General features: G+C 34.9%; 1 protein-coding gene across 1 annotated transcript; it reads left to right on the forward strand.

Annotated features, from left to right (window-relative positions):
• Positions 1 to 11,902: 11,902 nt before the first annotated feature.
• Positions 11,903 to 13,941, forward strand: LOC120260491 (ER membrane protein complex subunit 6). The gene is made up of 3 exons (XM_039267977.1): positions 11,903 to 12,083; positions 12,164 to 12,359; positions 13,608 to 13,941. Exons 1-3 carry the CDS (start codon positions 11,992 to 11,994, stop codon positions 13,656 to 13,658), a joined length of 339 nt encoding a protein of 112 aa, XP_039123911.1. The 5' UTR covers positions 11,903 to 11,991; the 3' UTR covers positions 13,659 to 13,941.
• Positions 13,942 to 14,043: the final 102 nt, after the last annotated feature.

The raw sequence follows: 14,043 nt of genomic DNA on the forward strand, positions 1-14,043 counted from the left end.
CACCAAAAAGGGTATGTAAGCAACAAATGGAGTTAGGATGGTGAAACTATTTAAATATCCATATTATATAAATAATTAAAATATAAAATTTATATCAAGCAAATAGATAAAGCACTGTGAATGCACATCCAAATTTTTGATAAATTTTGCACCGTTCATTATTAAAACCGTAGAGATTGAATGTATATAAATGTCATGCGTATATAGATGGAGAGGGGTATTTCAGTAATGCTATCAAAGCAAATATTATTCTATAAATCATGGTTGCACTTAAAAATATTCTTCCCTGAAAGGGCAAATGTATATCAAAAAAGAAGAAAGAAAATCAGAAGAATTTAGTTAAAGAGAGAAGAAAGTGTGGCTGGTTCAGGGATAAGATATTCCTAGTGGCCCACCACCTTTCCAAGTTCCATACTAAAAAGGGCATGCTTCCGGACATAAGCCAAGCCAACGGCTGGGAAGAGAGGCTGGTCGAATCCAACGGCTAGGGATTGACCACATGGATTGATTTGTCAGTGTTTAAGCAATGTGGGGTGTTGGAATGGTTGGGATGGGATAGGGATAAGGTTCTTGTGAGTGCTTTGAAACTTTGAACTTTGGACTATGTGGGCGCCTCCTTCAAGCTTTTGCCATGCTCTTCCTTTCTTTCTTTTTATTTTTATTTTTGTGTGTGTATTATTATTATTATTATTATTATTATTATTATTATTATTATTATATATGTTTCTTTTGTGTCTCCCAAATCCATCTATATTTATTTATATTTAGGTTCCAATGCTTGTGAGCAACTTGCACCACCCTCACCATATATGTATCTCTCTCCCTATCCTCATCTTTAGCAACTTGCTTGATGCTTGCCTCTGCTAAGGACCGAGTGAACAGACTTAGTTCCCTACTCCACTTGCTTAATTGTAGGCCCTTCACTTGATTGATTGAGTTTCACCTCGAATTCGATTCTATTATTTTATATATATATACGTATATTGGTTTAGCGTAATTAAAGTATCAACAAACTTGGATGACACAAAACGTAACTTAATGACCTTTATTTATATATAACGTACACCATGAAAGAATATATGATCAACTTCCCAAAGAGAGTAGATATATATATATATATATACTTTTGCATGTGTGTGTATGATGATATGATAGGAAGGAGGGATATATATTCAACTGATTTCTAATTAATCTTTATATTAGTAATTAATCACCTAATGTTTATCATGAGTTTCATCCACATGTCCAAAAAAAGAAAAGGAAAAAACTGAAGTCCAAGTCATTGGCACATAATTAAATGCCACATTTGAGCAAACATTGGCCACCTGGGTGAAAAGGGTACAACCACATGTCTAAGCAAGGAGAGGAAGGTGACAACGAGGCTCCCATTACTAAAACCATATGTTAATATGGATACGTACGTACCATATATATACTGCCATAAATAGTAATTTTTCCAATTGTTATCTGTGTGCGTCATGAGATAGAGATGATCACCAAGTAGGTAGAGGAGAACATCAGTGCAGCAGGACCTGCCTACAAAGCTCTTTGCTCTCTAAAACTCTTCTATAAATAAAGGACTCCTTTAGTACTTGAAAATCATCAAACATGCCTACACTTCTAGTACAACACCAAGTACCCTTTCCTTCTCCTCATCACACAGGCCATCTTCTTCTTCTTCTTCTTCTTCTTCTTCTTCTTGTCTCCTTAATTTCTAGACTTGTTTTACTTGAATGTTTTTATGTATATATATATATATATATTTATATATATCACTTCCATTCATATATGCGTTTGTTCTTTAGCATTAGTAGCATGTATGAAGGCTTTAAAAGAGAGAAAGAGAGGAGGAGGCTTTAGGTGAAGTTGTTGACAGAAGATAGAGAGCACTGAGGATGACATGCAATGGGATTTCTGCATCTCATTCCTTGGTGCTCTCTATGCTTCTGTCATCACCCTCAGCCCCTTGTTTCACTCATTCTCACTGTTTCTTTGCATGAACATATCATAGATTAGGTTTAGGGTTAGGGTTTACTGTAATTTTTAATTGTTGGCTCAGTTTATTCTTTTAATATTTTAATTTGCGGATCTCATTGCATGTGGCCAGAGAAAGTGGGTGGCTCAAAGCCTGACAACATTTCTTGTGATAAAATAATGATTGATCTATGTTGTTTACTTTCACTGAGATATTGATCATTTCAATGTTTTGCAGATCTTAGTATATATTCTATTTTTATTGCTGGAAGAAGGATGAGCTCTTGAGTTTTAATGGAGGTCAGATTCTTGGTGGTGGTGCTTCTTCTTCATCTTCTTCTTCTTCTTCAATTCTCTCTCTAAATTTCTCACTTTTTCAATTCTTTTATGAATTACAGCATAGTATGTTAATGTCAATTCTCTCTCTAAATTTCTCACTTTTTCAATTCTTTTATGAATTACATCATAGTATGTTAATGTAACAGTGTGCCTAGCTAGTTACACACACACATTTAAGAGTACTGTTTTTATTTTTATTTTTCTGGTTACCAAGAAAGAGAAGGTCTTAATTTCATGTGTTCTTAACGTTCTTGTTACCACATGTTTTTTTACTTTTATTTCATCTTTTTGTTTATGAGTTTGATCAGAGTTAGTTTCAAGGTTGAAGAAGCATATGTTAGTATAAAGTTATTCATAGTGATTTAGTTGATGAGGTTGATTTACAACTTCTTCATCGAAGAAATGAAAATTGGATCTTCACTCTTTTTGGCAAGTGATAATCTAAAGCAATTGGTTTTAAAAAAATAAAATAAAACAAAACAAAATAAATTTAACAATTTTTTTTTTTTAAGAAGTATGAATAGATTATGAATCTATTTCTCAATCTCTTGTTAGGGAGGAAAATAAAATACCTACACAAGATGTACACGGAGAAATATATATATATATATATATATATAGATCCAGTCCAAAAATATAATTAAACAATTTATTAGTTTCATTTGCAAAATTTATAAATCCAAAGCAATCCCAATCTGTAAAAGCTATTGGAAAAATTTGTAAACAAAAAACAAAATAAATAAATATCAATTTTTATATAATTAATTTATCATTGTTTTGGTATTTTGATCATAAACAAAGTCACAAAAAAATTATTATTTTTCTTCAAGATTGATAAAAATTACATTCGAAGTCCCGTCTTTTAATACAAAAAAATGTTTTTTAGTTTAAAATTCAAATTTCAGGGTTTCTTTGAATTTGGAAGTGTGAAAAAAAAAAACAAGCACTTGAACTTGTAAGTATTTACACTTTTGTCAAAAGTATGAACACTCTAATGAATTGCGGCCAAGAAACAAGGTGGGTCAGTTTCTCTCAAGATGACAAGAATATGTTAAAAGCAGCCATAACTGATTGTCTCCATAGAGATTCTTTTCCTCTTTAATCTTTTCAACTTAAGGTTATGGTTTCTCTTTGAACAAGATATATATCAAGCAACATTTGCCTTATTAATTTACTTTATAAATTATTAAGTCCAAACTTATATCAATTCCATATGTGTATATATACGATATATATATAATATGTATATGTATGGTACAAAGTACATCAATTACTTCTACCAGTCAACCCCCAAAATAAAGAAGCTAAGTATATTACGATCAATTATAGAAAAAATAAACATACATTTGGTAAAACATATAAGGAAACTATAACATGAATACTCACTGATCACAAATAACAACAATACAATAAGAACAAGGTATTTTTGTTCCAACCATATATTAATTTGTGTCAGCTTTATAAATATTTTTCTTCAATATATATTGCTCTATCATAGGCCAACGGATTAGATAAACCAAGCACAAAATTAAATATCATTTTCATTTTAGCCATTTTCATTCATTGAATGTGTTGTTTCTTCGTTGCCCAACATTTTGAACTATACATCATATCTGCCTTGATCACCGTTTTAAAAAGCCCAGCATTCTAAAAACTATTCTCCACTTTACTCAATTTGCCTTAATTCTATTTATAACATCTTCTATAAGTTTTCTGACATCTTAGATTGTAGTGCTTAATTAGGTACTGAAATATTTTACCTCTACCAATCTCAATATTATTCATCCTAACCCCTCCCATATTTCTATTTATCTTATTATTGAAATTGCATTTCATATATTGTGAATTTACCCTACTTAACTTAAACCCTTAGTTTCTAAAGAATTCCTTCAAATTTTAAATTGGTACCTTCCCTACTTTCATCAACTAAGACCATATATATATATCATTAGTAAAATGCATGCACCAAAGGCTTTAATCTTGAATATGTTTAGTCAATTCAACCATATTAACTAAAGCAATAAGGGATTAATATTGAGCTTTGATGGAGACCTATATTAATGGGAAGCTCTCTACTCTCTCCGCCTATAGTTTTAATGCTAGTGACAGCAATCATACATATGTGACCCGATTATAATGAGAAAAGAGGATAGTCTCCATGTTAGGTAAGCTGCCAATAAGTGGTTAAACATTTGTCATAACACAATGATATTGATACTCACCAATTTGTAAAAGTTCTTTCAAAGCAAATTAATTCTTGAATATTCCCTGAGTCTTCTCTGCTATAATCTTGTTCTATAAATTGTTAAATGCCAATCAAACATATAATCTGATCTGAGTTAATTAATCCAAAAGTTTAAACTAATAAGAGGCAAACAAACCAAGCTCTTATACTATATTGAATGTAAACCAAATATATTATTTAAGCTTGAGATGGGTGATCCCAGTCATCCCTGATCCTGTCTCCATCTTTGTATCCTTTTTTCAGTGAGTTTTCCTTCTTTCACTATTGTTATGATGATGAACACTAAAAAAATTTGTTGCTGGAATTGTAGGGGTCTCTCGTCCCGGGAAACCCTAGCTCGCGTCTTTCGTCTTATTCGCCAGATCTTGGGATTGGGCTTCCATCCTGACTGAGGGATACTCGGTGGCATCCTTGTTTGCTAGAAGAAATCCTTGGGTCTGGTGACTCCCATTGCCTACTCTTGTCGCGTCCTTCATTTGGTGATCTCTTCTAGCTACTTCTCCAGCTCCATTATCTCTATTGTTTACAATTCTAGTCATTTTTCTTCTCAATGCGTGGTTTGGAATGAGCTTACCAGAATCTCGTCTTTTCACCTTCCTTGGCTTATTCTTGGTGATTTCAATTCTATTTTGTATCCGAATGAGCACAAGGGTGGCCGGTATTACTATTATTCTCGTAAAGCTTCTTTTTTCCGGGGTTTTATCGATACTAATAATCTCTTTGATCTTAACTTCTCTGGCTCCCCTTTCACTTGGTGTAACAACCAACGCGGATTAGCTCATCGCTGGGCCCGCTTGGATCGTTGCATTGTCAACCTAGACTGGATTTCTAGTTTTAAAAACTTTTCTCTTTCTCATCTCTCCCGTAGTTTTTCGGATCATTCCCCCCTGGTTTTGTCGATCTCTCTCCACGACTTCACTAAACGTTACTTATTTAGATTTGAAAATTACTGGTTGGATTTTACAGGTTGCCATGATACTGTCAAAAAAGCTCTTCTGTCTCCAACTCACGGTAACCCTCTTCATATTGTTTCACATCTACTTTCCTGTATTAGATTTAACCTCATATCTTGGAAACATAATGGTGTTAATTCTTTAGATCATGCTCTTAAGCAGACTGAAACTGATATTTCAATTTTAGGAAAGTATGGATGATTCTGTTATCTCTCAAACTAACTTATCTGTCCAGTATGCTAGACTTGCCGCTATTTCAACGCCAAATTTCTATTAAATGGGCTCAGCGAGCGCGACTCCTTTGGGTTTGTGAGGGAGATAAAAACACTTCTTTCTTTCACAACTCTGCTCGTATTCGTGCCCACCATAACTACATTTCTTGTATTATGGACTCCTCAGGTAACAGCTACTCTTCTCAGTCTAGCATTGAGCAAGCTTTTATGAACTTTTATTCTAATCTTTGGTCTGGCTCTACTATCAATTCTCATTCTGATTTGAATGCTTTCTGCTAATGCTTTACCTGATGATCTCCCTTTTATCTCTGCTGAAACTGGGAATCATCTCATCCGTGAAGTTACTAAGGATGAAATTTATCTTGCTCTTCTTGATCTTCCCACTTGTAAATCTCCTAGTCCTGACGGTTTCAATGTTGAGTTTTACCGTTTTTTCTGGGAAGACATTGGGGATATTTTATTTGAAGCAATTAAATTCTTCTTTCAAACTTCTCATCTACCCAGCTCCTGGGGTAGAACTTACATTGCTCTTGTCCCTAAAAAATCTAATCCTCGGCTGGTTTCGGATTACCGTCCTATTTCATTATGCAATGTCTTCTATAAGATTATTTCTAAGATCCTTTCGAATCGAATTAAGCCTGTTTTCCCTACTTTAGTAGGTAGAGAGCAAGCTGGATTCATTTCGGAAAGAGGAGCTTTTGATAATGTTATAGCAGTTCAGGAAGTGGCCCATTCACTTGAATTTGACAAAAATAGCCCCCCTAGGATGCTAATTAAACTTGATATAGAGAAAGCTTATGATACTATCAATTGGAGTGCAATTCTTGCAACCCTTACCAAAATGAAATTCCCTGCCATTTGGATTTCCTGGATTCGTGCTACCCTCTTTTCTTCCTCTTTCTCCATTCTTGTCAATGGTGTTCCTACACCTTGGTTTTCTTCCTCTCGGGGCATCCGGCAGGGAGATCCCTTGTCCTCTTACTTGATCATTCTGGTTGCTCAAAACCTTTCAGCCATTTTGAACAAAGCTCTGTCTTCAAACTTGATCCCTGGTTTTGATAGTAATCTGAATCCAAACTTCAATCATTTATTGTTCGCTGATGATATTATGCTAATTACTAAAGCCACTCGTTCTGCTGCTCGTAATATAAACCTTTGCTTATCCATTTACTCCCATTTGACTGGTCAATGTCCTAATCATGCTAAAACCCAAATTTTTCTCCCATCCTGGTTCAACAAAAAGAGTCACCCATAGTATTTGTTCCATCACTGGATTTTCCCAAGCTCATTTTCCTTTTACTTACTTGGGTATCCTCATTTCTCCTAAAAAACTCAGCGTCCTTTCCTTCAAACCTATGATTGATAAGATTAAAATTATGTGTGCCCGTTGGAAAACTTGCAAACTTTCATCTGCTGCGAAGTCGGTTTTCTCATTAACTCCTCTATTCTTTCAATTCCAAATTATTACCTCTCTACTTATCCTATCCCTGATTTGGTTCTTCATGAAATCACTTTGTCTGGTCCGGGCTTTCTTTTGGTCCAAGGGGAGCAATGGAAAGGGCATCCATGCTATGAGTTGGAATTGTATCACTGATAAAAAATCGTGAGGGGGGCTTAGGGCACATGAATCTCTTTTTGGCCAAGACCTCGCTTATGGCCAAGAATGTCTTTAAATATCTCAATTCAGATAATATCTTTTGGGTTTCTATTGCTCGGCATAAGTATGGTCACTTAAACTTCTGGGTTAACTCCATTCCTGCAAATTGTTCTTGGACTTTTCATGGCATTTGTAGAACATCTATTACTTTAAAGCACAACCTTTGGATCAAATCCTTTGATCCTGTTAAGACCTCTTTTTGGTTTGATCCCTGGTTATTTGAAACCCCTATTGCTTTTAAACCCACTTACTTTAATGTCAATACTGATCTCAATGTTGTTTGTTTATCTACTTTGTGTGTGAATGGCCTGTGGAACAATGATATGCTCTCTGCTATCTTTGGTGATTCTTTAGGCCCATTGATTCCAAATCTTTGTACTTTTGATCATGACAACTCAAATTTCTGGGTTTGGCAACCCAAGTCCTCCAACTTGAAAATTTCCTCAGTCATTTATCATCACTTTAAATCACAATAATGACTTGAATTTGGAGTGGTCAGGTTGGACTAAGCTGTGGAATCTCCATGTTGCTCCACGCATCAAACATTTTATTTGGCTCATGTTACATGGTAGAATCTCTACTACTGATTTTCTTAATAGCATCAATCTTGGTCCCAGGACTTTATGTGTTTTTTGTCACATTGAAACTGAATCCATTGACCACTTATTTCTTAAATGTCGTTGTGCCTAGATTCAACATATTTCTTAATAGCATATGATTCAACATATTAATCCTGATGTCATTTCTGCTGGTTTCTGGATCACAGATTACAATCTTTCAATCCACACTATCTCTGTTATTGCAGCTAGTATTTGGTTTATGTGGAAAGCTCGTTGTGATGCCATCTTTAAAAATATCAGCCCCTAATTACACTAACATTTCCTTTAAAGTTGTTGCCCATGTTAAAGATTTTATGCAGGAAAATGCATCTCTCATTGGTTGGAAGCTCCTTCTCAATAACTTTTCTAGTTCTAATGGCCCTTTTCTTTTTCTTGCTCATCGATGGTCTGACAACAACAAGATTGGTAAGTTAGGTTTCTTTATTTCTTCTCATACTTACACTATTTCCTGTGCAGGTTGTTGTTCTTTCTACGCGGAGACGCTCCTTGATGCAGGCATCATTGCTCTGTGTATTGCTCTTAGAACTTCCATTGATCATCAGCTAGCCTTCCGGCACATTCTACACTGCAATCATGATCTAACTCAATCTTTGAAGGGTGATCCCAATCCTATCGCATGGAGGGCTGCGCAGATCATCTCCGAAGCTTCTCTTCTCCTTCATATTGCCGGCAACCCCTTCTGTTTAACATTCCTGCTCAATGGAACGGCCCAACTCATGCTCTTGCTACTGTCGTTAGCAACAACCATTCCCTCTGCCAAGATGGATAATGAAAATTTTTTCTGAGTTTGGTTTCACCTTTTAGCTTTCTCTTCTTTAGCTTGTATTGTTGTTTTGTTTGCTTCTTGTTCTTTCCTTTACCTTTCTTTGTGTTGTTGGTCTGTATACACTAAACTTTGTATCTTTTTCTTTCTATTAATAAAATCAGCTCTCTAAGCTCTTTCCCAAAAAATATATATATATATATATATATATATATATATTATTTAAGCTTGGTTTAACCAAAAGCTTAAGTGGATAGGATTAAAACTCAATTAATATATTTAAATCTATATTTTCTAAATTAACCATTATGATAAGATTATTAATTAATGTAATATAAATAATATTATAAATAAATTAAGAATATATTATAAATATATCTCGTAATAAAAATATACTCATTTTTATGATAAAACAATCCCACTGCCATGCCACTTCTAGTACCTGTTCAAGACAACCAGTGGGTGATATTAAAAAAAAATCAAACACTTAAAACTCGGTAAAACTAAAAAAAATGGATAATTGAAGAATTCAATATAATTTGTTTTTAACTAATTGACAAAACATTAGCCATAAATTTAGCAACCAAATAAATATATGAAATATCATGAAGAGATTTTTATTTTAGAAAAAACATATATCATGAGATAAGTCATATAAAAGCCAACACTTGTTGCTTAGTTTGACAATAAATGTAATAATCTAGTTTTTCAAGTTTGTTATTGTAACACTTTTAGCTAGTATTGTAGCTTTTATGTTGTTGTACTGTAGACTGCATACTACACCAACCCAAGATTTTCTTTGTAACTTCAGCCATTTTCCTCTCTTCCTCTCATCTTTCTTGGTTTTCTCTTAGAGGAGAAGAAGGTTGGGCTGATCTTTTTTTTTTTTTCTTATTAGTTTGAAGTTTCAAGGTCTTTCATCCTTTCTCCTTGAACCTAGAGGTAAGCTTCCATCCTCTCTTGGTTTTCCTTGATGCTTGGATGGAAAGTTGGAGTTAGGATTTGAGTTGTGAGTTGGAAAAAGCTTGAAATTTATCATCCTTTCTTGCTTGCTGATCGTTAGAATTTGAGGGAATGTTTTACATTGTTGTTCTTCCATAGTTGAATGTAACCTAGAACCAGATTTTTGCATGAAAACATGGAACTATAGAGTTGTTGTGCGGGGGTACTGTAGCACCGATGAACTATATTTTTATTTTTTTATTTTTTTTTAAGAGTGAAGCTGAGACCCTTAGGAGTTCATTGGAAATCTTAAAACTCTGTTTTGAGTCAACCCTATGCCTCATTTGAGATTGCATTGCATGTTTAAATAATTCAGGGTTTCTTGGTATTTGTTTTGCTTACTTTGTTGCTTGTGTGTGTGTGTGTGTGTTTGGTTGATTAGGTAGCGAGGGCTCATCGCGAGGCAAGGAACCAGCGGAGGAGTAGCTTGCTTGTAGTTTTCTCGCCTAAGGTGTGAGTGGGATATGTGATTTGCATAATTCTATTAGAATGTTATCTAAAGATTTCTATTACCCTATTTGAAAGTATTTCATGGCTTTTTTTTTTATCGTATTAAATCAATGTTTCGATTGGCTTGGAAGAAAATGCCTATGTTATAGAGAGATATATGAAACTCTTGATGTTGAATGAATATGTTTATGATTATACATATATTTTGAGTAGAAATGATTTATGAGGCTTTGGTTATTCAATCATGCTCCTAACATTGATAATTGTGGAAATGACATTTATTTTCGATATTTGAATGTTGTATTGGATATGGACTCTATGAGAAGATATGCATGTATTGCATTGTTTTTTTTATAGTGACATCTTGTTGCAGTAGGTGGTCTTCCCGGCCAGCCTATTGAGGTGGCTTGGAAGACTCGCATAGTTATTGGTCTAATTCAGGTAGGAGTTTAGAGCCCTGATTAAATATTCATCGGGAAGTCGGAGTCCCCACTCAGTGGACTGATGGGTCAACGTCAAGAGCATGAAAACCTTGATGGCTCTGAACTAGCTGCAGCCACAACTACAGTTTAAAGAGATTTCTAGACCACTACTTGTTTGCTTGCGAGGAGAACTTCGTATTTTTAAAGAACCTATATTTTTATGCAAAGTAAACCTTGAGAGGTGATCTCTTGTAAATTATTTGGAAAGTAAATTGATTTGATGACGAGTATCATGTTTTATGAATGTTAAAACCCTCGTTCGAGCAAAATGATTCTTTTATGCTATATATAGTTTTCTTACACTTGTGTATATTGTTATATGCTAATATGCTCTAATCCTTTTGTGTTATGGCAAAAGCCTAGCTTTGTAGTTTTTATCAATTATATTTGGTGTATTCTATTAGAATTGTGTTAATCAATTCACTGAGTGACTTAGGTTAGGTTACTCATCCTCTCCTTTCTTTTTAAACTCTAGCGCTTAGTAGTGTGGTGGCAAGGCGAAGCGCTTGGCATTCATTATCTTTCTTTCAGTACTCATTTCCAGTATCATGTATGTTATCCTTTGAGCATGAACATGTTGTATAAAGACATTGATCCATTAGTGTGTTTGAACTTTGTATGCTTGGTTTGCTTTGCTTGTGATCTAATTTTTGAAAACTTTGTTGTACTTGTGATGAGCATATTTTATTGAACTCTATTACCAGGTTATTATATTGTGGCTTCCCCTATGTATTTGTGTATTCCTTATTTTTGAATATTCTATTTAGTGTTGCTTACCACGAGGATTTTGTTAGCTTTGCGGTAACTCGATGGTTGAGTGGTGTGGGTATCCCTCCTCGGATCAGGACGTGGCAGTAAGACACTTGTTAGCGCACTGGCTGACATGAGTTTGGCATACCATGCCTGTAATACAATATACTGTTCATGCAATGTTCCCGGATCAAGTCACCCTATTGTAAAAATCTTATAAAAAGCAGGTATATATTTTCATCATGATCCATTTTAAATTTGATAATATATGCGCAATGAACCATTTCAATAATATCACAGTCAACTCAAGCACGAGCTCAATTGCCTCTCTTGGTTGTCGGATCTTTCATGGATCCGTAGGCAATGCCGACCCGAATCCGTTAGTGAGTTCTAACTTTAACTATTACCCACCAAAAAAAACTCGAAATTGCAAGGGTTATTGTGCAAAATATTGAAGAGCTTGGTTGAAAAATTGAGGGCTTTTTGTGTTCTAGGGTTTGATTGATCTCCGAGTGGGAGGGCGATGGATTCGAGCGCTTCGGAGAAGAAGAGTGATGATCTCGAGATCTTCAGCGCCGAGAACCTCCAGAGCAATATGAAGTCCATTTACTATAGGTTTGTTGGAAATCTTTCAGTTTTGCGGATGTTTAGTGATTGGATTTGATTGTTTTGAATTTGTCTTTCTACTTGTGAAGCCGCACGTTCTTGTCTATTGTTGGTGGTGTGGTGGCGGGGATCTGGGGATTTACCGGATTGATGGGCTTTGTCTTCTACTTTTTGGTAATGGCGATCGCTTCCTTGGGTTTGGCGGCGAAGGCGAAGTTCTCTGTTCGCGCGTACTTCGATTCTTGGAACAGGATCGTAGTTGATGGGTTTCTGGGTGGACTCATGGTTTGCCTCTGAAATCTCTCTCTGGAATAAGTCTTTTCATTTTGGATTTGTTAAACGTTAAATTGATTTATTTGATTCATATGAATATTGAATACTTGCTTTGATGAGTAGCTGATTTGAATATTCTTGTTATCTATGGAGAGGAGTAGAGAGTAATGGCTTAGAAAATGCAAAAAGGTTTGATTTTGGGTATTTTGACAAACAGATAGCTTTGATACCCATATAATGAAGAAGGATAATGAGATTCTGATGACCATATGATGTTGGAGATTGGCGGTATTTATAGCTAAAACTGCAACCTTTTGAGACTGACACTGCACTGTAGCTCTTGTCAATGAATGTGAGGTGATATTAGTGAGCAATTGCAAGAATTTTTTTTTTTTTAGACTTTGACATTGTAATTGCCTGTGGATTGGAAAAACAAGTTTAGTTTTAAGGTATTTTGACAGCATAATGTTTTCAGGAACCCTTTAAAGTTTTGACTTTGTACCTGTGGTGGGAAGGAAGTTCTGTTTTCTAGTTCATCTCAAGCTGAATAAGGTTGTTTGGTATCTGATGTTGTTTGGGTTGTTTGGTAGCTTGTTCCTGAAGATGTTATAGCTTGAAAATAGTAACTATAGGTACATTAACCATGTGCAGGAATTAGTTCGGAATGATGCGTCCATGGTGAAGGTGCAGAACAGTAAAACAAATTGGGAAGGTAGTAAATATGTCATTTAACACCTTAATTTATGGCATATTCCCAACCTTGGTTAGTGATGGTGTCATAGATAGGTTTATGTAGGAACATGTAGTAAAGATAGAGCTACAGTTATATGTATTGCTATTAGTGCTTAAATTGGCACCAAAAATGATTTCAATTTATGATATACTAGTAAACCTTTAAATTTATGCAGCATGCACTGACACATATAGAAGAGTTTGAAATCCTAAACAATGGACGAAATTTTTGTTAACTATGTTCCTGCCTGACCTGCACTATACTCTTGTATAAGCAGGACAAGACTGAGCATAATTAATAATGAATTTCGCACAATTAAAAGAAGCGTTCTGAACTAACACTAGTATGGGGTGGGTGGGTTAAAGTTCTAAGGTGGTTGAGGAAACTTTACTGTTCTTTTTATTAATCTGAATTGCCTTCTTATGTTATGTCTTCTTTGGCTGTTTTATAATCAGGATTATGATTTAATTAGTGATTTAGATTTTTCTATCATGCATGATTGAATGTTATCATGATGATATCTGCAGTCCTATGTGCTGTTCTGGACATTTGCTTATGACATCGTGCATATATTCTGATCAAATGGAAGCTCGTAGCTGCTAGAGAAATGGAGCTTTAATGCAAAATCTGGGCTCCAGAACGGCATAGTGCCTTTATACTTAAACCTGATGTACTCTATTCCACGTGTGCTATGAATTTCCGAAAAAGAAACGTAAGGCAAGAATTGTTGTTTATTGTGGCTTCTGTCCTTGTAACAAAATTGGTTAAGGCTGTGATTTGTAGAATCTTTTTAATGTTATATGTTTGAACTCAAATACAATTTTGGTTTTGTATTTTGAAATAAATGGGCCATATTTAGTATGTGATCAAATTGTCACTGTGTATACCGAATACGGGTGTTAAAAGCAGCTTAGGAGCCCATGCTGGACCTGTCAGTGTTTAGCCCATAGCCCATGGGCTCCC

Source organism: Dioscorea cayenensis, chromosome 5 (assembly GCF_009730915.1).
Source record: "Dioscorea cayenensis subsp. rotundata cultivar TDr96_F1 chromosome 5, TDr96_F1_v2_PseudoChromosome.rev07_lg8_w22 25.fasta, whole genome shotgun sequence".
NCBI lineage: Eukaryota > Viridiplantae > Streptophyta > Magnoliopsida > Dioscoreales > Dioscoreaceae > Dioscorea > Dioscorea cayenensis.